The sequence below is a fragment of the Metopolophium dirhodum genome, chromosome 7 (genome assembly GCF_019925205.1).
Source record: "Metopolophium dirhodum isolate CAU chromosome 7, ASM1992520v1, whole genome shotgun sequence".
NCBI lineage: Eukaryota > Metazoa > Arthropoda > Insecta > Hemiptera > Aphididae > Metopolophium > Metopolophium dirhodum.
Window position 1 is genome coordinate 20,501,170 of NC_083566.1, and position 27,640 is coordinate 20,528,809.

At 29.8% G+C, this 27,640-nt stretch overlaps 1 protein-coding gene across 3 annotated transcripts; it reads left to right on the forward strand.

Moving 5' to 3' along the window:
* Nucleotides 1-27,640, forward strand: LOC132949623 (protocadherin-like wing polarity protein stan). 3 transcript variants are annotated; one of them, XM_061020604.1, is made up of 40 exons: nucleotides 1-859; nucleotides 5,574-5,661; nucleotides 5,728-6,022; nucleotides 6,093-6,376; nucleotides 6,792-7,020; nucleotides 7,087-7,403; nucleotides 8,157-8,323; nucleotides 8,399-8,906; nucleotides 9,245-9,371; nucleotides 9,855-10,043; nucleotides 10,112-10,390; nucleotides 10,455-10,649; nucleotides 10,707-10,878; nucleotides 12,072-12,500; nucleotides 12,569-12,909; nucleotides 12,994-13,168; nucleotides 13,226-13,800; nucleotides 13,870-13,976; nucleotides 14,039-14,209; nucleotides 14,288-14,442; nucleotides 14,541-14,707; nucleotides 14,770-15,039; nucleotides 15,125-15,293; nucleotides 15,394-15,519; nucleotides 15,581-15,726; nucleotides 15,823-16,006; nucleotides 16,092-16,291; nucleotides 16,398-16,607; nucleotides 16,682-16,868; nucleotides 17,191-17,330; nucleotides 17,403-17,760; nucleotides 17,828-17,978; nucleotides 18,507-18,648; nucleotides 18,740-18,955; nucleotides 19,056-19,423; nucleotides 19,488-19,886; nucleotides 19,971-20,323; nucleotides 20,646-20,879; nucleotides 20,977-21,247; nucleotides 26,569-27,640. In XM_061020604.1, exons 1-40 carry the CDS (start codon nucleotides 487-489, stop codon nucleotides 26,594-26,596), a joined length of 9,495 nt encoding a protein of 3,164 aa, XP_060876587.1. In that variant the 5' UTR covers nucleotides 1-486; the 3' UTR covers nucleotides 26,597-27,640. The 3 variants fall into 3 exon arrangements, with proteins under 3 accessions (XP_060876587.1, XP_060876586.1, XP_060876588.1); XM_061020603.1 differs by having other exon boundaries at nucleotides 2-859; nucleotides 19,968-20,323; XM_061020605.1 differs by lacking the exon at nucleotides 26,569-27,640 and adding an exon at nucleotides 21,598-21,619 and having other exon boundaries at nucleotides 2-859; nucleotides 19,968-20,323.

A 27,640-nucleotide genomic window follows, 5' to 3' on the forward strand; every position in this document is an offset into this window, starting at 1 on the left:
AGTGGTACGAACGTAAAACTCCAGTGAGTAACGTTCTACGCCGTCGGTCATTGGCGCGTCTGTGGCACACGAGTGGAGCGTCCCGGCATCGTCGTCGGTCGGTTTTTGTTCAGTTTGTTCTTCTCGTTCGTGTTGTGCGGGTGGAGGGGAAACGGTTTCGTTGTGTCCGCGGCTATTGCGTTCGTTTTCGAGATTCAAAACACAATGGCGTCCTGTAGACGATAGTGTCCAACTCTGTTTCCAATTTCGGGTAAGAAATATTAAATAACGTGCGGCCGCCGTCCGTGTAATAGTAAAGTTCGCGCGCCGTTTACTCATCGTCAGTCGTGATAAGAGGTTTTCTTTCCTCTCTGACACCAGTTACTAATAATTTAATCTTCCTGACGACCGAACGGATCGGTTGTCCTACACGGACTACAATTTGACTATGGAGGCGAGTCGTCCCATCGCAGGTATACCGTACTGTCCGACTCGTCGAACGGCGCGATGCTAGTTGTGAGGCACAATCATGTCGCGGTGTGCTTGCTGCTGCTGGCGGTGGTCCGGTCGGCGTTTGGATACTTGCTGGTGGTATCCGACACGGACTCACCGGGGCTGGTTCTGTTCGACGGCGGTACACCGTTCTACGACCGGCCGGCCAGACGGTATGCGTTGAACCCGGAGAAGAGCGGTGACTTTGTCGCCAAGCTGCTGCGTGTCGACCACTACACTGGATCGGTTATACTCGAACGGCCGTTGGAATGCGATGGTTTCAAGTATCCAGACGTGTTTACCTTCTATGTGGATTCCACTTCAAATGACACACTGGAATATATGTCCGTACCTTTGAGAATGGTCATCAAGGGGTGCGAAAAAAACAGTAAGTCCTATTCTGTTCTAGATACTTGCATACCTATCTAGTATGTTGTATCTCATGAATTTAGTAATTTTTATTTGAACTTGACAAATTTGTCTAAAAATATAGGTGCTTATTCTTGAAAGTCTAATATATTATCTAGAGCAGGGTTTCTCAACCTGTGGTACGCAGAAAGCTCGTAGGTGATACGCTAAAAAAATCTCACTTTATAAAATACGCTTGCAAAGTCAGGGATCGTCATGTAAACTTTTTTGATTTTTAATTTTTAGAAATTTATTAACTCATATCACACCCAAGCGGTATAACAATTTGAATCCACAAAAAATCATTTTCATTTTCATTTTGTGAGATAGATCTCTGAAACCGGAGAGCGAATTTCGTTGTTTGGGGTCTTGTTAAATTCACATTTGTTAGGAGAACTGCAGTGAAAACTGCAGCACTTTATCTTTAATAGTAAATAAAAAAAAGTCAAAACAAATTTTATTGGGCGCTTTTTGATGTCTTTCAGCTTTACAGCTTTGTAGTGAATTAACAATTAGAGATAAAGTTCTGGAAATCTTCACTGCACTTCTCCTGGCCAATGTAAACCTAACAAGACCCTAAACAACAAAATCCATTCTCCAGTTTCGGAAATCTACCTCACTACCTCTCTAAATGAAAATCTAGCAATAAATAATCTCTTTTTTATCTGTAAAAATTAAATAATTTTTTTTAAATAATCTTAATTCCACATTTAGTATATACTTGATGATCCCTTTTTAATGAGTTATCAACCAACTTTCTAGCTATCATAGTTTAGGAGAAAAGTTAAAAATAGAAATTATGGGATTGTTCACGCCAACGTTTTTATGGTTTTAAGTGGTAATACCGCTTGACTGTGATATAAAATCTCTCTCATTAGTATTTTATATTAAAGCTAGCTAAATTACCCTCCTACTCATGATTACTGAGTTACATTTTTATTATTTTCCTATTTAACACAAATCGAGCACAAATTCTTGATGATTTCAAAATTCAGACTTTTTTCATTTCAATTACCATACTTACTTGATTGTAAATCAAGAAAGTAAAAATGGAGTGGACCATTCACAATATATATATTTTTTGGTTTTTTTGATATTAAATAATAATATAAATAACAATTGTACATAGGTACCTCGATAGGTACCTATTTCATTTTATTTTTATGAATTAAATGCTTGTATTATCATAATTTTATAGTTCCTAATAAAATTAATTTCAATACGTCATGTGAAATAACATATTCATTATTCATTATTGATAAGCAAAAAAAAAAACTTTATTTCGCCAAGTGGTACATGAAAATTGTCAAACTGTGTAAGTGGTACGTAAATATTAAAAGGTTTAAAACCGCTGATCTAGAGGATTTTATTGACAAGGATACTGGTGTATAAATAGTTTGTAATTTGTTCTTTGATCACATTATTATCTAAGTGTTAATAAGTATAAGACTGCATTCTAATGATTTATTTGTATGGATTGGGTTAGCATTATTTGTTACCTATAAAACTTAATGAAATATTGAAATGTATAGGTTTTTTAATCAAATATTCTAGTCTTCTAAAGCAGTGTTTCTTAAATATTTTTATTTGTGGAACACGAGGTGGAACACTTTTTTATGTCCACTTTTATCGTGGAACCCCTACTTTTTTTTTAGATTTTTATTTAACTTTCAACAATCAGTTATTACAGCTCGACAATAAGAACCCCTAATTTGTTTCAATAGTCATTTTTAGCGTCATTTTATGTAAGGATTATTTGCAATAAAAATTATAGTAATTTCATATAATAATAATGTATAGGTATAGGTACCTACTGTATTTAATTCAAAAAATATTTTAAATAACAAACAAATAGGACTTCTAAATTTTAATTTTAATGAGCGATTTGAGGAACACAGTTTAAGAAATACTGTTTTTAAGTCAGGCACGTACTCAGGATCTTTGTTTGAAGGGCTTATAAATTTTTCTACTTTTGTTACAAATGATTACACAAGTAAACAATTACCCGCAAATCTCAATTACCACTAATTTTAATAATCATTTTTTTTTCTACAAATCTAAAAATAACTTTAAATGAAATAATTGATCGGTGATTGCCACAAACCTTATCATCTACAGTTATTAATTTGTATCCAACATAATAATTTAATTAGGATAAAAAAACATTATTCATAATCATAATATATTTGTAACAAAATAATGTATACCTAATCGTCGGTAGGTATAATCTAATGTAAAAATTATTAAAAAATTTTTTTTAGGGGAGGGGCTTCAGGATAGGTAGGCTTGTTAGGTAGATGTTATGTTTGGATAGGGTTATCATATTTTGTTTTACTTAAACCGGAACAACAATTTTTTGTATAATTTTTATGAAAAATATTGTACCACTCCTCCCCAATCATCCAGTTATAACACACTATTTTTAGATTCTGAGCGAAGCGATGAATGTATTGATTTTACAATGATGTTTTTTTTTTAATTTTTTAATTTTTTTTTTTATTTTTGTGTCTGTCATCACCTTTTAGGACAGTAAAAGTGCTTGGATTTTCTTCAATAGTAACTTTTCTGATAGGAAAGTGAATCTAGTTGGTACTTTGGGGAGTCAAAATTTCCCAGTAGTTATCACAAGCGACATGAAAGACAAAAGAAAAATTAAGGAAAAACGGGAATTTTACGCAAAATCTGTTTTCGAGAAAATCGATTTTGGTTTTTGGTGTAACTCTAAAACAAATGACCGTAGGGACATGAAATTTTAACTGAATGTTTATATAAGCATTTTCTATACACCATAAATATTTTCCAAATATTTTGACTCTTTTTGAGCTGTTTACGGACATTGTCAGTTTTAAATTTTTTTAGTTTTTTTTCTATAAATATCAATAAAATTTTATCTGTTGAGTGAAAAAGCTTGAAAATTTAATAGAAGGCTCCTGGGTTATTGTTTTAAAGGCAGATGAAAAAAATTAAAAATCCTTAGTCACAGTTTTTATTTATAAGCATTTAAAGTTCAAATTTTGACAAAATACGGAAAAATCACAAAAATTAGCAAATTATTTTGAGTTGAGAATTCATAAAAATTTTTCTTTTTAAATCTAAGATATGCAAATGTAATATAAGATTACTCATAACTTATGAGTATTATTACATTATATACATTATATATTATTTATGAGTCATAAGTTTGTCTACCTTTATAAAAAAAAAAACGTCTACAAGAAACTTAAATTAAATTTTTATGAGCGTCTGAAATTTATATTTTTACATTTGATATTCACTCGATTTCTCATGTAACAATTTTCTTATTTTATTATAATTAAAAAATGAATGACTGTAGATACTTGAAAATTTCACTGAATGTTTATATTAGAATTTTCTATATACCATAAAATTTATAAAATATTTTGACTCTTTTTGAGCTGTTTACGGACATTGTCAGTTTTCAATTTTTTTAGTTTTTTTTTCTATAAATATCAATAAAATTTTATTTGTTGGGTAAAAAAGCGTGAAAATTTAATATAAGGCTCCTGATATATCATTCTAATAGTAGTTGAAAAATATTAAAAATATATAGGCACAATTTTTTTTTATAAGCATTTAAAGTTCAAATTTTGACAACATTTATCAAATTTATAATTTATTAATTATTTTGTGGTTAAAAATGTATAAAATGTTTAACTTTTATGGCTAAAGATTGAAAATTTAAAACAAGGCTCCACGTAAATAGGTTAGATATAAATTACTTTATTCACAATAATATCATCAAATATACTTGGTAAAATCATAGGCTGACCGACCGTTTTCGCTCAGAATCGTTTTTCTTATACAATGATATTATATCATTGAATTCAAATTTAACACCATCCATTACAGTGACCCACTTGTAACCTACTGTACAGCAGAGCGACATTCACTTATCCACCTTTTTTGTAATTAAAATACCACTCACAATGGTTGACGATTTAGGTTTGTAAGTTAAAAACTAATTCAACGTTACAAATCAAAACGAGTAACAGACAAAATTATCAATTAGCGATAATTGATTAGGTACAAAAATTATAGAGGGTGAGTAGGAAAACAGTAAAATATTCAGTATTTTGTCGTCACCAGAACTGAAAAATATATTTTGTCAGTCAATCAAGTACCTAATCAACTTGATTCTTTTATTATTTATCAAAACAAAATTGTTTTTCTTCTAGAAATATTTAGTAATTAAGACAAAATAACATAAGTTATTAAAGTTTGATTCAGGGACAAATGTTGGCTGTCCCGAAATACTTTATTAGTCCCTGCCAAATCAGGCAACCCTATGTTTGCCACCTATATAATATTTTTATTCCAAGTAATGCATCCAATTACAACTATACAAGTAGCCCTATTGGTTGTTTTAAATTTGATCTTTGCTAGATAATATTTTTATCCATCAAGATGTTATTTTTACACCATTTAGCTTAAAATTAATGTTTGAACTCGTGCTTGAATTAGTTTAATCATCACTTTAACCTCGACTTTAACATTTTTGTTTCATTATCTAAAATAGATTAAGTTAGGTAGAATTTTTTATTCTTTGCTTAACTTTGATATTTTGTCATGTGATAAATAATAAGTATTATTCATCTTATATAATATCCAAGGAAATATTCATAACAAAAAAAAAAATATAAAATCTAATAAAACAATATTTTCTTTTCTTTTAGAAATAGACTCACTATTAAACACTCGTATTGAACTTGCCAAGAAGTGGTCTAGCAAAACATTGGTCTCAGTGGTTTTATCAGTGTTAAAGTATGTAAACAATTTTGTATTAAAAATTAACCTCTCATTATTTTTAACTATATATGTAATCTGTAGTCTTAAATTTGGTACTGGTGTTTCAATGGATGAAGTGAATAAAAAATGTTGGCGGCAAAGTGAATTTGTTGCACCTCTTGGACCTTCAGTGATACCACAAAGTGTTTATAATGACTGTAAAATACGGTATTTGGATATTAGTGACAATAGATTTAATGTGGAGTCAAAAAGTGGCGATCTTGTGGTAGCTGAAAACTTTTGTTCAACACTTGATCCAATGTCCATCATTGTCATGATTTCTTATGAATGTGATGTGAATAGTGAAATTGTGTCACCTTCAGAACATTATATTAAAGTATTTATTTTTTTAATTAATAAAATTATTGTTTTTTTTTTTTTATTTATGTTGAATTACCTATTTCTAGATGATTTTGTGGCATAAACGAAGTGTAACTGAAACTGGACGTGTACGAAGAGAAGTAGAGATGGCTGATAGTGGACTTCAGTTCGAAAGAAGTCTATATGTAGCTAGTGTAGCTGAAGAACTTCCATCTGGTACAATTGTTTGTAGTGTACATGCAAGAAGTATGCCTCCAAATAATAATCCAATTGAGTACCAGATGAGTCCAATCATCGATACTAGGTCACATGCAATGTTTACCATTGATTCTAATTCTGGTTTAGTTACAACATTGGTATCATTAGATAGGTATGTAGTCAGTTTTTTTAGACAAATTTTTATAACTGTTTTATACTTAACTGTGGTAGTACTGTAAACTCCAACCACTTTGTTTATGTATCTATGCCAGCTGAATATAATTATTCTTATCAATAATAAAAATGTTCAGATTTAATTTTTAAAAGTAAATGTATTAACACTAGTTACAATCAGATAAATTTTATTTTTGGTTGTGTGACTATCCATAAAAAGAAATAAAACTTCTTTTTGAGTTAAATTCTTACAATGTTGTTTTAAGACTAATTTCTTGCCAGTTCACTTCTTAAAAAAAAATATATAGCTTGATCTAATTCTGATACAATTTTGTTATTTCAATAATAAATAATGTCTGGTAAAATACTAGTTAAGTATACTTGGTAGTAACATTGTATTAAAATGTTTTCAGAGAATTCATGGATGTTCATTATTTACGAGTAATTGCTATAGATACATCATCTCATCCATCTACAGCAACTACAACTCTTCAAGTAAATGTTGTGGATGCCAATGATCATTCACCTGTTTTTGAATCTGCTTCTGGCATGTATGAAGCTTCTGTGAGGGAATCTGTTTCTGTTGGAACTACAATTATTACCATACGAGCAACAGATCTAGACATTGGAGTAAACTCTCAAGTATGGTTTAATAACTATCAATTTATAACACTGGTAAATATTTGTTTACATTAAATTTTTTTTCAGATTGAATATTCTATTGAAAGTATATCAGGTGGTGGGATAAACTCTAGTGCAGATGAAACTTTTGGAATCGATCTTCGCAGTGGTGTGGTTAGTGTAAGGAGAAATTTGGATCGGGAAGTATGTGAAGTTTACACAGTCATGGTTAAAGCAAGTGATCAAGCAGCACCACCATCACCAAGACGTTCAGCAATTGCTTCATTAGTAGTAAAAGTATTAGATGATAATGATAACTATCCACAATTTTCTGAACGAGCTTATACAGCTAATGTTCCCGAAGATCTTAATCCTAACCAAAGACCAGTTATCTCCACAATTAAGTAAGTTTCAGTTTAATACAATTAACTAACATGACCATATTCTAGTTTTTATATTTTTTAATACTAAAAAAGTACCTATACTGACTACACTTGATATGAGAATTGTATTTAGTGGTTTAAAATATTACTTTGTTTTTATTTTTAGTTAAAATAGTTTTTCACTATAATAGTGATTTTATCATTTCAATTATTAGGTAATAATAAAAATACTAATAATATTATTATTATGAAAAAAGTACAGAAATTATTTGCTACATTTATTCTCTTAAGTTGTACAGTATATTTTACAAACATAAAACAATAAGATAATACATAAATTATATTTTTAGTTTTAAAAAAAAACAATCGGTTATAAAAAAATATTCTTGAAGAATTATAGATACCTTTATTTGTGGCAATATGGATATTTATTCTTTGTGGACCATTTTGTCAATTTAATTAATTAAAATTAATTTCCCAAAAATGATTATGTTATAAATATAGTTGACTGTTTGAGTTACAAAATTTAAATTATTGTTGTATAATCTGAGACTAACCGTCAATACCAACTTAATAAAAAAATTAAATTAATATATTAGATTTAGTTAAATCTTTAATAGTATTATTTTTAAATCTTGCTTTTAAAATGTAATTGATTGCAAACCTCTGAAGTACCTTTAGGACTTGTTTAACAAATGTTCAATTTTGATTATTATTGGAAAACATGTTTATTATAATTTTATTTTATTAATTAGAAATACATTTTAATTATAGAGCTACTGATGCTGATCAGGGTTTGAATGCAGTTGTGAGATATGCTATAATTGGTGGTAATACACAAGGACAATTTTCTATTGACAGTCAAAATGGAGAAGTTTCATTGGTCAAATCATTGGACTATGAAGCTATGCGAAGTTACCGACTTATGATAAGAGCTCAAGGTATACACTTAATCTAGAAAATAGAATAATAGTTTAAAATGTATATTATAATAAATTAACATATTGTTTTTACAGACGGTGGAAATCCAAGTCGTTCCAATACTACTCAATTACTAGTGAATGTAAAGGATGTTAATGATAATCCTCCTAGATTTTACACTTCACTTTTTCAAGAATCTGTATTAGAAAATGTTGCTGTTGGATATAGTATTGTAAGAGTGCAAGCATATGATGCGGATGAAGGAGAGAATGCTGCTTTAAAGTATCGCATTTTCCCAAGAGACTTTGAGGGTACCTTAGCCGAGAACTTACCAATTACCGTTGATGAAAAGAGTGGTTGGGTGTATACTACTCACTTATTAGATCGAGAAACTAATCCAAAATACCAGTTTCAAGTTGTGGCTGAAGATGGAGGTGATCCACCCAAATCAGCCACAGCTAGTGTTGTGGTTACCATTCAAGATGTCAATGACAATGAGCCAATTTTCCATCCAAAACAATATGATGTTGTAATTAGTGAAGACTCACCTCCAGGAACGCCGCTTACGACTGTCATGGCTACTGATCCAGATGAAAACCCAAGGTATCATTATTGATGTTATTAGTAATTATTATCATGTTGAGTGCCTCGGTTGATGGATAGTTGATAATTGTGACATAACCCCATGACCACATTTACGTGTAATCAAAACATTACTGGCATCTTTATGGCTTATAATTCACTCGAGTATCGTGGAAACGCTTTCATTTTTAAACGCAGAAACCTTATATCAACTAACGTAGTCACATACCCAATTTGACGCCGTGGTTACTTGTGCAACGTGTGTCATATACTATGAGCCACTTATCAAATTGAGTGTTATCAAATTTTGATTTATTTATACTTACATTTTTTATATTTTTTTCATTATAATTTTAAAGATTGCATTATGAAATAGTCAGTGGAAACTTGAGAGGAAGATTTGCAATTGCTACTCATAGTGGTAAAGGTTTAGTAACTATTGCTCAACCATTAGATTATAAACAAGAAAAGCGTTTTATTCTATCGGTAAGTGTTTAATATTATAAGTTTAACTAATAGATAATACAACATAAAACACTTTAAAAATATGTAGTAAGATTTTATTATCAAAAAATATTTACTTATTTCATTGGATGTACTTATCAACATGTATTATTTTAATTGGTAGTATATTTATTATTAACACAATGACAAGATTTCATTAACTTATTCAGCTCTTGGCTATTTTTTGTTAATACTTAATAGTTTTACATTTTTGTTATAAATAACAAATAAACAGTTCAATATGATATGATGATATGATAATTTTAAATATTTTAAAATAAAAATAAAATTTTATAGCACTTTTAACAACTAAAAATGATAAGAATATATCTTCAATTAATCATTTTTTTTTTTTTATTGAGTATAATCGATATCTTTATTTTGAATAGTAAACATGCAAAGTATTTCTATCTACAGCATCATGCTTAATATAATGTTATAACAATTATTATTTTGAAAATATAGGTAACAGCAACAGATTCAGGTGGCTTATCTGATACTGCTACAATTTATGTCAATGTTACTGATGCTAATAATTTTGCTCCAATCTTTGATAATGCACCATATACTGCTAGTATTTATGAAGATGCTCCTGTTGGTTCTACAGTTCTCGTTGTTTCTGCTACTGATGGCGATGTTGGTCAAAATGCTCTAGTTAGTAAACCCTGTAGTTCAAAAAATGTTCTTATTTATGTGTATTTATATATATTATGTCTTTTTAGATCACTTATTCCTTAGCAAGTGGCTATGGCGATGCTTCTGAGTTTACCATCAATGCTCAAAGTGGTGCTATTGTCACAACAAAAGCATTAGACCGTGAAGTGCAAAGTGGATATTTACTTACAGTTACAGCTAGAGATGGTGGTAATCCTCCACTTTCAGACACCACTGATGTAGAGATTTCAATCACTGATATCAATGATAATGCACCACAATTTTTCAATGCATCATATTATGGTTCAGTTTCTGAAGATGCTCTTACTGGCACTAGTGTCCTTCAAGTACAATTATTGTTTTTTGTTATATGCATTAATGTTTTGTTTTTAATGCATTGTGATTATATAGGTAAGTGCATCTGACGCAGATTCGGGTTTGAATGGTCGCATAAAATATGCTTTAGATGACGGTGTAGAAGCCTTTGTTATTGATCCCACTTCTGGAATTTTAAGAACTGCAGCTTCTTTAGATAGAGAAAGCATTCCTCAGTATAATATTCATGTATTTGCCATTGATAAAGGTTCACCATCCCTCTCCACAGCCGTAAGAAAATATAGTTTTAAGTATGAAACTGTTGCTAAAATATACAATTTTTTATAGGTTCCTGTTACTATACGTATTGAAGATGTAAATGATTCACCACCAGTTTTTGAATCCGACAAATTAGTCATGTACATTCCTGAAAATTCACCAATTGGTTCTACCGTTGGCGAGCTTTATGCTAAAGACCCAGATGAAGGACCTAATGCAATTGTTCAGTATTCTATTATTGGTAATTTAAAAATATATTACATATTATTATTATGCTACTATCGTAGTTCCTCATTATGACTATTATAGTGGTGGTTGTAATATAATTGACTGGAAACGACCTAGTTGGCGGGTAACGGGGGTTGCAAAAGGTTCTTCTGATATCATCAAAATTGAATGTTTTCATTGCTACCAGTAGTTTTATTTGGTTTGGTGTCACATTTTATATCATAGTTCATGTCTTATACTATAGACTGAGCATGGCTATAGTTCCAGCAGTCTGACGTGAGCACGGTAAGCTTGGTATACAACGTACATTGCACATCAACACTAGAATTTTTTGATTTTACAATAATTGTTATTATATCTGTATATTAGCTGAATAACTCTGTTTCATCACCTGTGTGCAGTATTTTTTTATGTTATAACTTTTTTTATACATTACAGGTTGAGATTTAGATCATTACTATTATTATAGTTAATATTATTTATTAAAAACCGTTGTATCTGGGCCCTCATATAAAAAATTATAAGGTATGATGCCGGATTTTACAATTTAGATCCTGAACGGAGCGATTAATGTATTAATTCTACAATAATATATGTTTCTTTAGTATTTTTTTTTTGTGATCACCTTTTGGGACAAAAAATGTTTCAATTTTCTTCTACGGCATCTTTTCTGGTAGGAAAAATGAATATAGTTAGTACTTTGGGGGATCAATAGTAACAAATATTACCAATAGTTTTCAAAAGCGTCTAGAAATACAAACAAAACAAGGTTGGCAAGTGGGTGTTGCTCTGCTGTACAGTAGGTTACAAGTGGGTCACTGTAATAGATGTATATCATTGTATATAAAAAATAGTTCTGAGCGAAGACGGTCAGTCAGCTTATGATATATTACTATACTCTGTCCCACAATAGAACATGCCGGTTCTGTCCATCCCCCTACGTCACCCTGATGTCGAAACTGGTTCCCCTATGACAGGGTTTGGTGTGGGGGAACCAGTTTTGGTCTGTGCGTGGCATGATCTCGTAGGACAGAGTATAGTAATCTCTTTTTACTACCTAAACAAGGTAACTGAACTTTGAAGATAATGCATTCTTCCGATAAGCCTCAACTAAGGAAACCCTGCAAAAGGCGTACCAAATACCATCAACTTTTGTTTCCCAAAGTAATAAAAAATTATATGAATAAAATAATTTTTTTTTTGTAGGTGGAGATGATGCTAGCAGTTTTTCTTTATTAAGAAGACCTGGACTTGATAAAGCTGAATTATTAACTTCTGTTGAGCTAGACTATGAATCAAATAAGAAAAAATTTGAATTAGTAGTAAGAGCATCATCACCTCCATTACACTCTGATGCTCCATTAACAATATACTTGACTGATGTAAATGATAATGCTCCTAGACTTTCTGATTTTCAAGTTATTTTTAATAACTTTAAAGATTACTTTCCTACCGGAACATTTGGTCAAGTTCCTGCATTTGATGCTGATGTATCAGACAAGCTTATTTATCGAATAATTTCGGGAAATAATGCTCATCTAGTACAATTAAACGAATCAACTGGTATGCTAACCTTATCTTCACAGTTAAACACCAATGTACCTAAAATTGCTTCGATGGAAATATCGGTTACTGGTAATTAGTTTTTACTTGATTTTGGTTTTATTTGTTCTTATCTTATTTTAATGTTAATGCTTTTTTAGATGGAGTGAATGAAATTAAAGCTACTATGACCCTAATAGTGCGATTGGTCACTGATGAAATGCTTTTTAACTCAGTAACTGTCCGATTAGCTGATATGACCAAAGAAGCTTTTTTATCTCCGCTGTTGGAATTTTTTACATCTGGATTAGCAGCTATAATCCCATGCCCAAAAGAAAATATATATGTATTCAGTGTACAAGACGATACAGATGTTGATGGTCGAGTGCTCAATGTCAGTTTTTCAGCAAAACAACCAGATGGTATTTTTTATTCTCCTCAATTTCTTCAAGAACGTGTTTATTTAAATCGAGGAATACTTACTCGTTTATCAACTGTACAGGTAATTGTTTTTAACTTACAACTTTTTATTTTTAGAAACTAAAATAATAAAAAATGATGGTAAAATATTCAATTACAATTTCAGATTTTACCATTTGAAGATAATTTATGTGTTCGAGAACCTTGTTTGAATTTTGAACTGTGCTTAACAGTTTTAAAGTTTGGTAATGCTTCATCTTTCATTACCAGTGATACTGTTTTGTTTAGACCAATTTATCCAGTTACTACATTTGCTTGCCAATGCCCTTATGGTTTTACAGGTAATACTATATATTCAATTTTTTTTACTGTAAATTGTAATGATTTATTTACTTTAGGAAGTCAAAAATATTACATGTGTGACACTGAAGTTGATTTATGCTATTCTAATCCTTGCAAGAATGGTGGTCAATGTCGAAGCAAAGAAAGTGGATATTCTTGTATCTGCCCACATCGTTTTACTGGCGACAACTGTGAAATAAACTTGAAACATGATGAATGCAAACCAGGAATATGTCATTCAGGGGCCACTTGTACCCCATTAAAGAGCGGTGGATTTTTATGCGATGATTGTTCTCCAGCTGGTACTTTTGAACATTACGATGAAGTTTGCCGACTTCGTTCTAGAAGCTTTCCAAAATCTTCGTTTTTGACCTTTCCATCATTAAGACAAAGATATCGGTTACATATTTCCCTAAAGTTTTCAACATTAGAAGAATCTGGATTGTTATTATACAATGGTCGATACAACGAACGCCATGATTTTATTGCTTTAGAACTCGTTGAAGGAGGCCGTGGGATGCAGTTTTCATTCTCTCTAGGATCTGAAGTTACTTATGTAATAGCTTATCCACCTACTAGTGCAGTAAACGATGGTCTTTGGCATTCTGTTACAGTTTCTTATATCAATCGAGTGAGTAATATTATATTAAAAATTTGAAGTACATATTTTAATAACTTTTATATTATAATTATTTTTAAGAGTGCTACTCTGAGCTTAGATGATTGTGACGTACCATTGACTGTAAAATATGGGTCAAAACTCGGATATTCTTGCGCTAATGTTTCTACTCAAGTGCTAGAAAAAAGGTAATAATCTCCAGCATTATTGAAATATTATAATAATGTTTTAAATAATTTTTAATTTCTAGGTGTGAAATATTAACAGAAAGTTGTCATCGCTTTTTGGATCTAACCGGTCCACTTCAAATTGGCGGTCTGCCCATGTTGCCAGACTCTACTAGTTTTCAAGTGAAAAGTAAAGACTTTATGGGATGTATTGCTGACGTATACATTGATTACAAACTTCTCGATTTGAATAGGTTTGCAGCAAATATTGTTAAAAATATTTAAAATGTTATCCATATTATATGGTTGTTTATAATTGTATATGTTTTTAGTTATGTAGCCGATAATGGTACCATCATTGGTTGCCCAGAACGTAAATCTTTGTGTGTTGATAGTCCTTGTAAAAACGGGGGTAGTTGTACTGATCACTGGGGTACATATAAATGTGACTGTCCTAAATTGTGGGGAGGAAAAGACTGTAGTCATCGTAAGTAAAATATTTTTATTTAAATGCAACAATATGTTTTAATCTCTCCATAACATGTATTGATGTAAATATTAATGTATAAATTATTATTGGTTTAGCTATACAAGCTCTTTGGCGTTTTTCGGGAGATGGAATTGTAGCGTTTAATCCATTATTGCGTACTATTCAATTTCCATGGTATACATCATTATCATTGAAAACTAAAAAACCTAATTCTCCAGTAATTTCTGTGAATATAGGACAAAACACTACTGCTCGAGTTTATGTTAGTAGTTTACGTTACATTATTAATGAGTATTTTAACTTACAAATGTTGTGCATTTTTAGTTGGAAAGTGGTTTTATTGTCTATGTGGTTGATGGCCAAAAAGCTGTATTCAGCAGTGTACAAATCAATGATGGTGATTGGCATAATTTGGAAGTAATATGGCAGAATACAGGTGGTGTCAGATTTGTTTTGGATCACGGAATTCGGTCAGTTGTAAAAACACTTAATGCCAAACTTCAAGGGCAATTTGTTGGAAAAATCCAATTAGGTAACTTTAATGAAGATTCAACTGATGTTGATGACAATATTGGATTCAAAGGGTGTATTAAAGTAAATAAGAATACATTTTTTTTTTAGTAATATTTTATTAGAATTATATTAATCATTAAAATAATTGTTGTATTGTAAAATTTAGGATGTTCGAATTGGTCACAGTGGAGGAACAACTGTATTGGAAATACCTGAACTTATGATACGCGTTAGTGAAAATTGTGAACAAGATAATCCCTGCAATGGAAATAAATGTCCAAAGCATAGCGAGTGTATACCTTCGTGGCAAAACCATACATGCAAATGTCATACAGGTATTTATTGTGAAAACAGTTACTACTTAATAGTTAATACCTACTAATACAAAATTGGCTATATATTTATTTATAAATATTTCACAATATCTGTTTTTAGGATTTGTGGGAATAGCTTGTGAAAGCGTGTGTCATACTAACCCTTGCGAAAACAATGCTCTGTGCATTGAAGATCGAAAAAGCCTTCGTGGTTATCATTGTCAATGTAATTCGACTATGTTTACTGGTATGTGATCATTACATAAGTGTTTTCACTATTTTTAGAAATTTATTTATGACATTCTTAGGTGATTACTGTGAGCACGAACTCAAAGAGTCATGTCCTGTTAGCTGGTGGGGACATCATCGGGGAGTTTGTGGTCCATGTAACTGTATGGTGGAAAATGGTTATAACCCCCACTGTAATAAAACCACTGGACAATGTTATTGCAAAGTAAAGCTTATTTTCTTTTAATTTATACTATGGTATTTATTGTGATGTCTAATCAGGTATGTTTTTTTAATTATATATTATGACATATTTTTTTAGGACAATCATTACACTCCTCATGGTTCTGATAAATGTCTTGAGTGTGGTTGCTACAATGTTGGTTCTTTTGATCGATCTTGTGATCAAACTACTGGACAATGTAAGTGTCGTTCTGGTGTTATAGGTCGCAGGTGTGACCAATGTCCAAATTCCTATGCCGAAGTCACATTAAATGGATGTGAAGGTAATTAATATAAATTTAAAATTTAATTCTTAATACATAATATAATAATAAACTAAAACATTCTTATAATCTATTTTTTTTCTAGTTATCTATGACGGCTGTCCAAAAAGTATAGCAGGTAATATTTGGTGGCCTAGAGCGAAATGGGGTGAACATGTAACTGAAAACTGCCCGATCGGTTCCCAAGGCAAAGCCACGCGCTTATGTCAAAATACTTTAGATGGATGGCAATATCCTGACATATTCAATTGCACTTCAAATTCATTTGTTGATCTTCAGAGACTCGTGAGTATTAAGTCAATGAAATGTTTTAGATTTAATTTCATAAACTTAAGTTTTTGTCAATTTGTTCACGACATATTTAAAACCAAATGTCTTTATTTACTTCTAGTTGAATGGATTAGAAACCAAATCTATTAAGGTAACTACATTTGTCGCCGTAAATGGAGCTAATAATCTTCATAAAGCAGTCAACAGTACTCAATTCCTGCACGGTTCTGATGTTCTCATCGGTCAACAACTTTTACAACATTTACTATCTCATGAAGGATCTTTGTTAGGGTTGAATTTGACTCATAGTCAAGATAAAGATTATATATTGGTTAGTGCTGTACCTAATTTTTTTAATTATATTTTTAGCTTTTTTCAATTTTACTAACCAACATTTTGTTCCAGAATTTAGTTATGGCATCCAGTCGTTTGTTAGACTTAAGTGAAATTGATCATTGGGAACGCATAAACAGTATAACATCACAGGGACCATTTAATTTAATGAATACAATAAATAACTATGTTGCTACTTTGTCAACAACCCAACATGATACATATACAGATCCATTTGAAGTAGTTAGTCCTAATATTGGTATGTATTATAATTCAAAAATGTAACATTTTCTCAATATTCTATCCTCCCTACATTTTATTTTGTGTATTAATATATTATGCTATCGCTGCAAACCATACAATTCTGAATTCAAATGCATACATTTGATCATCTTATTGAAGTACACATAATTTATTTTTAAAATTGTAGATAATCTTATAATAGTAAATAACAGATTGCCACTCTAAATTAATAAAAATAATAGAGGTAGATAACATATTTACCTGGTACTAGTAATAACATTTCGATAATTATTAGTTAGAATTTTTTGTTTTACATTAAAATTATTTATTTTTTACAGCTATTGGTTTAGATGTAGTTTCAGCTGAGAGTCTATTTGGGTTTGAACCCGAACACGAACGACCAGATTTGTCTACTTCTGCATTGACAGAAGAGAAAGTAAATTTACCCGATTCATCTATACTTCAACCAGCTATACAAGTATGTGCTTATAACTATTTTATTTTATTATTTTTTTAATAATTTTTAATTTCAATTTTTGTTTCTATTCAGGTGTTGAGTCTAAAACCGGGTTCAGAAATATTAGGTTTAAAAAATATGGGTAGTCCTGTTGTTGTTTTACCTAAATATAATAACTATCTTTTGGATTCTTCAAAGTTTGATAAACATACCCAAATAATGGTGCCGATCGATTTACTGGGTATTGAGCCAATAAAACATGGAATGACCACTACAAAAGGACAATTATCTAAAAATGCAGCTGTTGTTGGTTATGCACAGTATCTTACACTCGGAGCGTTGTTACCATTACGTTACGATGACACTGTTTTAAAGAGGTATTCTGTAGATCTCCAAGTGGGTTCTCCAGTTATATCATTTGTTGCTACTCTGAATCACAATAATCCTAAAAGTTAGTTTTAATATTGTATATATAAAAAAATTTAATAATGTCATGGTTAAAATTTAAATTCAACTAGGAAAACAACGGCACGTAAATGGTAAAGAAATTTCAGAGTTATCTGACATGGTGCCTTTGGATTCACCGATTCGTATCAAGGTTTGGATTAACAAAAACCCAGTTACATTGAGATCCAATCCACAATGTGTACGGTGGTCAACATCTAGAGTGTAAGATTTCCTAATGTATTTATATATAAATAATATTTAAAAACTACTAATATTTCTCAGCTCTCACAAAATAGTTTTAATAATTAACGATAAAATATAAATAGTCTATAAGCTAACTACTGTAAATCACTATGTACAACAAATTTAGATGTACTGCATTATAATTAAGTATTTTATGATATAAATTATATCTTAATTGATGCTTATTAGTTATTACATAACAAATATCAATAAACTGTTAAATAATATATATATTATAAAGATGAAGGATATACTAGGAAAATAAACTGAAGGGTTTAAATTACATTTATACCTGTCATTTTTTCAATTACTCTACTCATGCTCAAAGAATTGAGTGATGAACTCAATAAAATAAACGTAATTTATTATTTTTAAAAAAGTACTTTACTCACCCAACTATTTAAGTTCATTATTCTTTTGGCATAAACTTTTTTTCAATGGGAAAAAATAACTAACACAGTTGAAACATAACATTTATGAGATTATATATCATTATTTTTACCATAGACCAAGTGGTGAGTGGACTCGAGCTGGCTGTCATACAGAGTTGCCAGAAGACAATTGGTGGAAAAAAGATCCTATTTACATTAATTGTACATGTAACCAGCTGTCAACATATGCTGTTCTCACAGACGTAGTTGATGAACACGTAAATCATTTTTTTCTTAACAATAGATACCTGATAATATTCTGTATAACTTTTTATCTAATTGGTGATTTGTTCTTTTTTTTATGATCAGTACATAGTTGAATATTCAAATGTTGAACTATTCTCAATTTTGGTATCATTTGGATTAGCTATCATTGCTCTCATTGTGACATGTGTACTATTAGTTGCTGTACGTGCAGGAACCAATACAAGTTCTATATACTCACATTTTGCCCTGTGTTTACTGCTCACTCAATGTGTGTATTTGGCTGCCACTCAAACTCGAGGAACTCTGTATACTTTTGAGGTATATCTTATTTAATAACACAATATTTATGTATCAATGAATAATGATGATGTATTTACAATTGATAATGTAATACATTATTCTCTTCTTTTTTTTTTAGATATGGTGTAAGTTTTGTTCTATAACTTTACACTATTTGTGGTTAGCCACCATTGGTTGGTCTTTGGTAGCTGCACTCCATCTGTATCGAATGTTAACTGAATTAAGGGATGTAAATCATGGTCAAATGGGTTTCTACCATAGTATCGGTTATGTTCTGCCAGCCATTATAGTCAGCTTGTCTGTTGGAGTTCGTATTAATCAATATGGGAATTACTACTTTTGTTGGTTGTCTGTTTATGAATCTGTTGTCTGGAGTTTAATTGGTCCCACTTGTCTTGCTGTGGCCATTACTGTAATTGTTTTACTCCTGTGTATCAGAGCAGCATTCACTTTAAAAGATCATGTGCTCGGTTATGGAAATTTAAGGTATAAATTCATATTTAGATATAATTATGCCAATTATACACACTAATAATTAAATACATTTTAGAAGTGTTTTGGTTGTACAAGTGATCTGCGTTCCTATACTAGTTGGTGTTTGGTTGTTAGAAGTGGTTGTAGCATCAGAACGTGACACACGGCTTACATACACACTGTGTGCTGCTGTTTGTAGTCAAGGTTGGTTAGTATTAGCAGGTCTGTGCTATTCTAATGCAAAGCTTCGATGTGGAATACACCACTGTGCACTACGGCTCATTGGTAAAGAAATACCAGAAAAAAATGAACCAGATTCTGGTATTGGTGCTATATCACCTCCGACTATAAGATCATCTTTGTCGTATCGTAACACGGCAATTACAACTACAGATGGAGTAAGAAGACCAATTGGTATATCTATGTCCAGTACTACTTCACGGTCAACTACAAAGACAAGTAGTAGCCCTTATAGGTATTATAACAGTGTTTTCCAATGTTATCCAGTTTCCATGAACCATTAAAACTATCATAGTTAATGAATGTTTTCTTTCAGAAGCGATACTCAATTAAGGAACACATCGACAACAACAAGTAATTATGACCATTCAACATCAGACTTGCCATCTAGTTTTCACCGAACACAACACACATCAGATTCAGATTCTGAAGGTTCAGGTGAAGGGAGAAGTTTAGACTTAGCTTCTTCCCATAGCAGTGATGAGGATGATTCTTCTCGCCACAGAGGTCGTAGAAGTAATACTTCTTCAAATCGACCACCTCCATTTTTACCAAATATAAATGAAGATCCTGGATTGCCTCCTTCACTCAACGTGATTACAAATTCACAATTGTTTCCCAATTTAAAACCTTTGTATGCTCCACGATGGACTAGTCAACAATATCCAACAGGTAAAAAATACAAAATATTATAATTAAAACCAGTATATTTTTAATTTTTATTAAATTATTAAAAAATATACCTACTTTACAGTATAAAGTTGTAGCAATAAATAGTTTAAAGATTTTTTATTATTTATTGTTACAACTTGTCATCATATTTGTCTTGGTGTAGCTAATAGCTGAATATTAATAGTATTACAAATGTAGTTGGTTTAATTAATATATTATGTACATTAAATAACATTAAATTACTATTTTAAATAATTTAAATTTCTTGTATGTAAATTTAGGTACTTGTTACAAATAAATTTTATAATATATTTATGTTTAGTTCAAGAAGAAGACCATGCAGTTGGACAACATCGTTGGACAGGATCAACAATATCTGATCAGGACAATTCAGTGATAAATAATCGAATGTCTCTTGAACCACCATTGTTAAACAGTGAACACTTTGGTTATCATCACAAGAGCTCAACATTCAATTCTCTGAACAAAACAGAATCGGACTGTGATGTAGATGATAAAGCAAGTCTTGGAGACAAATACTTATTTCCTTATACCGGTATTTTTAAATATATATATTATTCATTGTTACTAAGTTAGGTTAAAATAAAATGGAAATTGCTCATTGTTTGTGTACTTGTGTAACTTTGTTGTAGCCGAAGAAGACCATTGTCACTCACCTTATCGAGATTTGTACGGTGATAATCGCAGAGGAAGTGACCTTTATGGTATTTCCATGCCACCGCCTATGGTAAATCGGGGAAGTGAGAATGGATCGTTACATAGTGTAGATAGTAGGTTTGTAACTGCTCGAGCTTACAGTCAACCTGTATCACCATCCACTCACGCTTCCACTTCTACTCTTAATTTACAATCAAGACACGGTTATACAAATGAGTATGGTATACAGGAAATACTAGAATCTGAGTAAGTCTTATGCTTGATCCGGTTAATTTTTAGTTTTTATTATTACTGTAATGCATTGATGTTAATTTGGTGTAGTACTATTTCAATAGTAATAATTAACTCACAAAAAAAAAAATTATATTCACATAGTACTTATATAATTATATTTAATTGTTATAAAAACGACACTTGTTGACTACACCAATTTATATAAATTATTAACTATTAACTAATAATATAATTATGTTTATTGCTCATCTTAACAAGTACACAGCTCAGCTAATTTAGCCTTAATAATATTAACAAAATGATTGATTTTTAACGGTTATTTTCTTCTTTTGCATCGCTGCTATGGTGTTTGGAATTTACAGCGAAGAAGAGGTAAGTGTTTAAATATTTTACTCATCTCACATTTACTTATGCAGTTATGTCTTATAACTTAAAAAGTGTCTACAGTCTACAGTACTAAAGTAATAATAGATATAAATGATTTCAAAATTATATTACTTGTATTAATTTTAGTTACCGCATCAATTATTGTAAACTTGTATTATACTTAAATTTTTAAGAGTCATAAGTGAACAAATCAGCTGTTGCTCAAATGCAGTCGTCGAGAGTAGCGACATTACAGTAGCATGCTACTTTAATAGTAGCGATTAACGTAGTGTGGCTACAATACACCTAATGTAGCGATATACTTTAATGCGCTAGTAAATTTCAGTTAAGGTAGCAAAAATTACCATTATTTTAACGCTATCTTCAATACTTATTTGGTGATAGTTAAAATTGTATAATAATTATTATTTTTATTTATTAATATCATAATAATAATGAGTATATTAATGCATTTTTCGGGTTTAATCCACGATTAACTCGCGTAGTTAAAACCCGTCTAGTGACCAAATATAAAATCAGTACAAGCTATAAACTACCAATTTTCAATTGGAACATTTAAAAAAATGTAGCGTAAAAGTAGAGCACTACATTTTAAAAAAAAATTAATGATAGCGATAGCAAGCTACTTTTTTGGTGGGGGGGTTAACGTGCTACAAAAAACTAGTAGCGTCCCGACCACTGCTCAAATGTGGTTTATCTAATATTAATAAAATTTACTTGTTTAAAATATTTTTTTACTATAAATTCTAAGGGTTATTAGATTGGTTAGTATATTTCAAGGTTCTAGACAATTTTGGAAAATATTTCATGTAGCATAATAAATTCTGAATTACTTTTGTCTTAAGGGGATCCGATACCGTGATTTTCTGTTTTTGTCTAACACACACGCGACATAGGATTTTAGACAGATTCTTTGCCAAAAATTCCAATTGATCTATTGAAGCGATAAGAATTCTAAAAACAGATTTGAATTTGTCGTCAAGTCTACTTGAAATCGACTTTCCCACATTTTTGAATTTTTGATTTTAACTTCTCCAAAAATTAAAATATGTCAATTTTTAAATACTCTTTTTTAATATGACATTTTTAGGAATTTGGGGGGATAATATCAAACATGTGGGAAAGTCGATTTCAAGTAGACTTGACGACAAATTAAAATCTGTTTTCAGAATTCTTATCGCTTCAACAGATCAATTGAAATGTTTGGCAAAAAACACGTTTAAAATACTATCAATACAGAAAATCACGATATAGAATACCTTTAAGAATAACATTGTATACGAATACTTGACTTTATAATCACCTGTGTTAATTTATAACAATAATATCATATTTTATTTAAGTCTTAATAAAAACTAGCTATATCATTCTCCAATCTTAAAACAGACGATATATATATTTATTCAATCTTAACAACTGGCTTACGCAATACATGACTATGTTTCAACGTGCAGATTTAAATTTCAAGTATACAGTAAAAGAATAACATAAGAACTAATTCCACTCAATAATAAGTATTCAATCTTGTTAGTCGTTAAAAAAAACAATCAAATATTTAACCTTTAATCACATGTATGTTATATTTTCAAACGTAACAAGATTCTTCTTTCCATTATTGATATTAATATAACAAAAATTGCAACAAATTAATTATAATAAAAAATGAATAGATTAGAGGTTGCTCCAACGATAGAAATATTTTAGAATCTGAGCGGAGCAATAAATGTATTGATTTTACAATGAAGTGTGTTTAATTTTATTTTTTTAATTTTTTTTTATTTTCGTGTCTGTCATCGCCTTTTAGGACAGTAAAAGTGCTTGAATTTTCTTCAACAGTAACTTTTCTGATAGGAAAGTGAATCTAGTTGGTACTTTGAAGGGTCAAAAGTCAAAATTTCCAAGTAGTTTTCAAAAGCGCAGGGAAAAACAAAAGAAAAATTAAGGAAAAACGGGAATTTTTACGCAAAATCTGTTTTCGAGAAAATCGATTTTGGTTTTTGGTATAACTCTAAAATAAATGACCGTCGGGACATGAAATTTTGGGCGAATGTAAGTTCCCACACGAGATATAGCAGGTAAAAATTACCCCTGAATCCATACGTAAGTTCCCACACGAAAAAAAATTATACCAAACACCAAGGCTGGGCAAAGAAAAGTAACTCAACTTAATTTAAAGTTAAAATTTTCTTATTTTCAAAATAAAAAATTTCAGACACATAATAATGTTTATATAAATTGCTTATAATTTTAACTTTTAATTCGTTAATGCTCAGCCTTGCCAAACACAAACTTCCTTTCCACTTTATTCAGACTTAGGACTGACAACTTAAACGTACTTGGTATGGTTAAAATTTGTTTTGTTTTTGTATTACATAAAAAAAAATCCAATTCAATTTTGAATTGAATCTAGTCCGTATAATATATAATAAAAATTAATAATATAATGTGTATAATATTTGTATATGTATAAAATAAAAATAATAATAGAAAAAATCAAATTTTATTAGGTTTATTGCGATAGCTCAAACACTTGACATAGTCATACTGTGTAATTTTTTGTAAGTTATAATCTGAAATTTTATTATTTATATCGTTTTATTTTTTTACTTTTTTTTTTGAGGTCTTTAATTCTGATGTTCTTATCTTTATATATGTATTTGTTTGGAACATTTTTAAAACTTCTATTATTTTGAATATATTAGGATGATGATGATAAAAATTTGAATTGAATTCCGAATGGAAACTTTCGCAAGCGTTTGTAGTAAGACTTGTATCAGAACTAGCACTAGCCCAAATACTAAGGAGGAACGTACTGGTATCTTCGATGTAATGAGTTACTTGGATTTTTTTTTATCCAATACAAAAACAAAACAAATTTTAAACACCAATTTCGTTTAAGTTGTCATTCCTAAGTCATAATAACTTAACTTACGTACGGGCGTATTTTTTTTCGTGAGGGAACTTAAATATGTACTCGCTTACCTGCTATGTTTCGTATGGGAACTTACCAAACCCCGAAATTTTGACTGAATGTTTATAATTGCATTTCCTATACACCATAACATTTTCCAAATATTTTGACTTATTTTGAGCTGTTTTTATACAATAACGGTCATTGTCAATTTCCATTTTTTTTAGTTTTTTTTTCTATAAATATCAATAAAATTTTATCTGTTAAGTAAAAAAGCTTGAAAATTTAATATAAGGCTCCTGATATATCGTTCTAATAGCAGTTAAAAAATATTAAAAATACATAGGCACAATTTTTTTTTATAAGCATTAAAAGTTCAAATTTTGACAACATTTATCAAATTTATAATTTATTAATTATTTTGTAGTTAAAAATGTATAAAATGTTTAACTTTTATGGCTAAGGATTGAAAATTTAAAACAAGGCTCCACGTAAATAGGTTATATATAAATTACTTTATTTATAATAATATCATCAAATATACTTGGTAATATCATAGGCTGACTGACCGTTTTCGCTCAGAATCGTTTTTCTTATACAATGATATTATATCATTGAATTCAAATTTAACACCATCCATTACAGTGACCCACTTGTAACCTACTGTACAGCAGAGCGACATCCACTTATCCACCTTTTTTTTATTTTATTTTATTTTTGTTGTGTCTGTCATCACCTTTTAGGACAGTAAAAATGCTTGGAATTTCTTCAACAGTATCTTTTCTGAAAGGAAAGTAAATCTAGTTGGTACTTGGGGGGGTCAAAAGCGCCGTAAAAAAACAGAAGAAAAATGAAGGAAAAACGGGAATTTTTACTCAAAATCTGTTTTTAAGAAAATCGATTTGGTTTTTAGTGCAACTCTAAAACAAATGATTGTAATTTTGACTGAATGTTTATATTAGCATTTTCTATACACCATAACATTTTCCAATTATTTTGAGCTGTTTACGGACATTTTCAGTTTCCAATTTTTTATTCTATAGATATCAATACAATTTTATTTGTTGGGTAAAAAAGTTTGAAAATTTAATAGAAGGCTCCTAATATATTGTTTCAATGACAGATAAAAATATTTAAAATTCATAGTTACAATTTTTTTTTATAACTATTTAAAGTAAATTAAAGTAAATTAAAGTAAATTAAAGTAAATTAAATATTGACAAAATACGTAAAATTCACGAAAATGTGCAAATTATTTTGAGTTAGAAATTCATAAAAATGTTTCTTTTCAAATCTAAGAATTGATAATTATATATAAAATATATATATAATAATTTATGAAGATAAGTCTGTCTACCTTATCAAAAAAAAAAAAAAAATGTCTACAGGCAAATCAAATTAAATTTTTTGAGCGTTTGAAATTCATATTTTTACAATATTGGATATTCATTCAATTTCTCATGTAGCGGTTTTCTTATTTTATTGTTATTCAAAAACGAATAACTTTGGATATATACATGACAATTTTACTGAATGCTTATATTTCCATTTTCTATAGGTACACCATACAATTTAAAAAATTTTAAAATTTTAAAATTTTTTTTTTTTTGAGCTATTTACGGACATTGCCAGTTTTCATTTTTTTAGTTTTTTTCCTAAAAATATCAATAAAATTGTATTTGTTGGGTTAAAAAAGCGTAAAAATTTAATGCAATATATTGTTACAATAGCAGTTGAAAAATATTAAAAATACGTAAGCACAATTTTTTTTTATAAGCATTTAAAGTTCAAATTTTGACAAAATTTATCAAATTTAAAATTTGACACCATAAACACCATTTATTACAGTGACCCACTTGTAACCTAATGTACAGCAGAGCGACACCCACTTGCCACGTTTTTTTTTAATCTAATTTTTTGAAATTATTTAAATCCATAACCCTGGTTAAAACAAAATCTATATACTTTTCGTACTATACATAATTAATTATAAAATCATTCTAAATTGGTGTTTTTATTTTTTTTTTCAATTTAGGAAGGATTCGAGTGAAACTCCGGTGTGACGTGAATTGATATACAGTACAAATTCAACTAATTGTGGTGTTTTTCTTTTTTCCCTATCAAACTGTAACATTTAATCCTGTTCAATAAGTGTAAATTTTCAGTAATTTAGCATATTAATTTTTATTCCTTTCTTTTTACTCCACACATTATATATATATAACAATGTAAAATAAGTATGAACATTTTATGGTCTCAATTATTATATATATTTTTTTGTATTTAAGGTTATATATTAACTATATAAATTAGTCATATTATGTATACAGTATAAATACCTTGTACCTACTATGTTTTTTTAATAAGATTTAATAAGGCTAGGGTTTGCGATTGTTGTCATATTCTCAATTAGTAATTACATGAAAGTCAATCAATTATGTTTATTAATAGAATATTATGTAACTATATGACATAATATTATGCATTTTATAATAAACCTCTCGCAAGCTCTAGTCGGCGTAGCCCAGGAACCAATCAGCCACGCTTCCACTGCCATGGACCTTGTACAGACAAACAATATATCATCTCACATATAATGGACACATATCTTTATTAACATTCCAATTGACGTAACGTTGAATGTGATTATTTTATTTTATTAATTTAGACATATAATTATATTTATATATATATTTCCCTTTTAGTGCCATACTGTCCGAGTTGGTATAATCATTTGTGATACGTAGGACTAAGTTTTATCTTTAATTTCCACAAAAATACATTCACAAAATGTTGATTATCACATTTTTTTAATCTACAGTCATATTTATATTTATATGTTATAAAGATCATTGCGTTTGATCGTGTAACATCATGCTCAATATTAACCTAGTTATGAACGTTATTGACGATATTTGTACGATTTGAGTATAATAATCGTGATTTATCCATTTTTTAAACTTAACATTCCGTAAGAGTTGTGATTTTTGTTTTATTTAGACGTATTGTGTATTAATATTTATATGTATGTAAATAAAATATATTATACAGATTTTTTTTTCATTCACGCGTGTGTATACATTTTAAATTATATTTTTCCATGATAA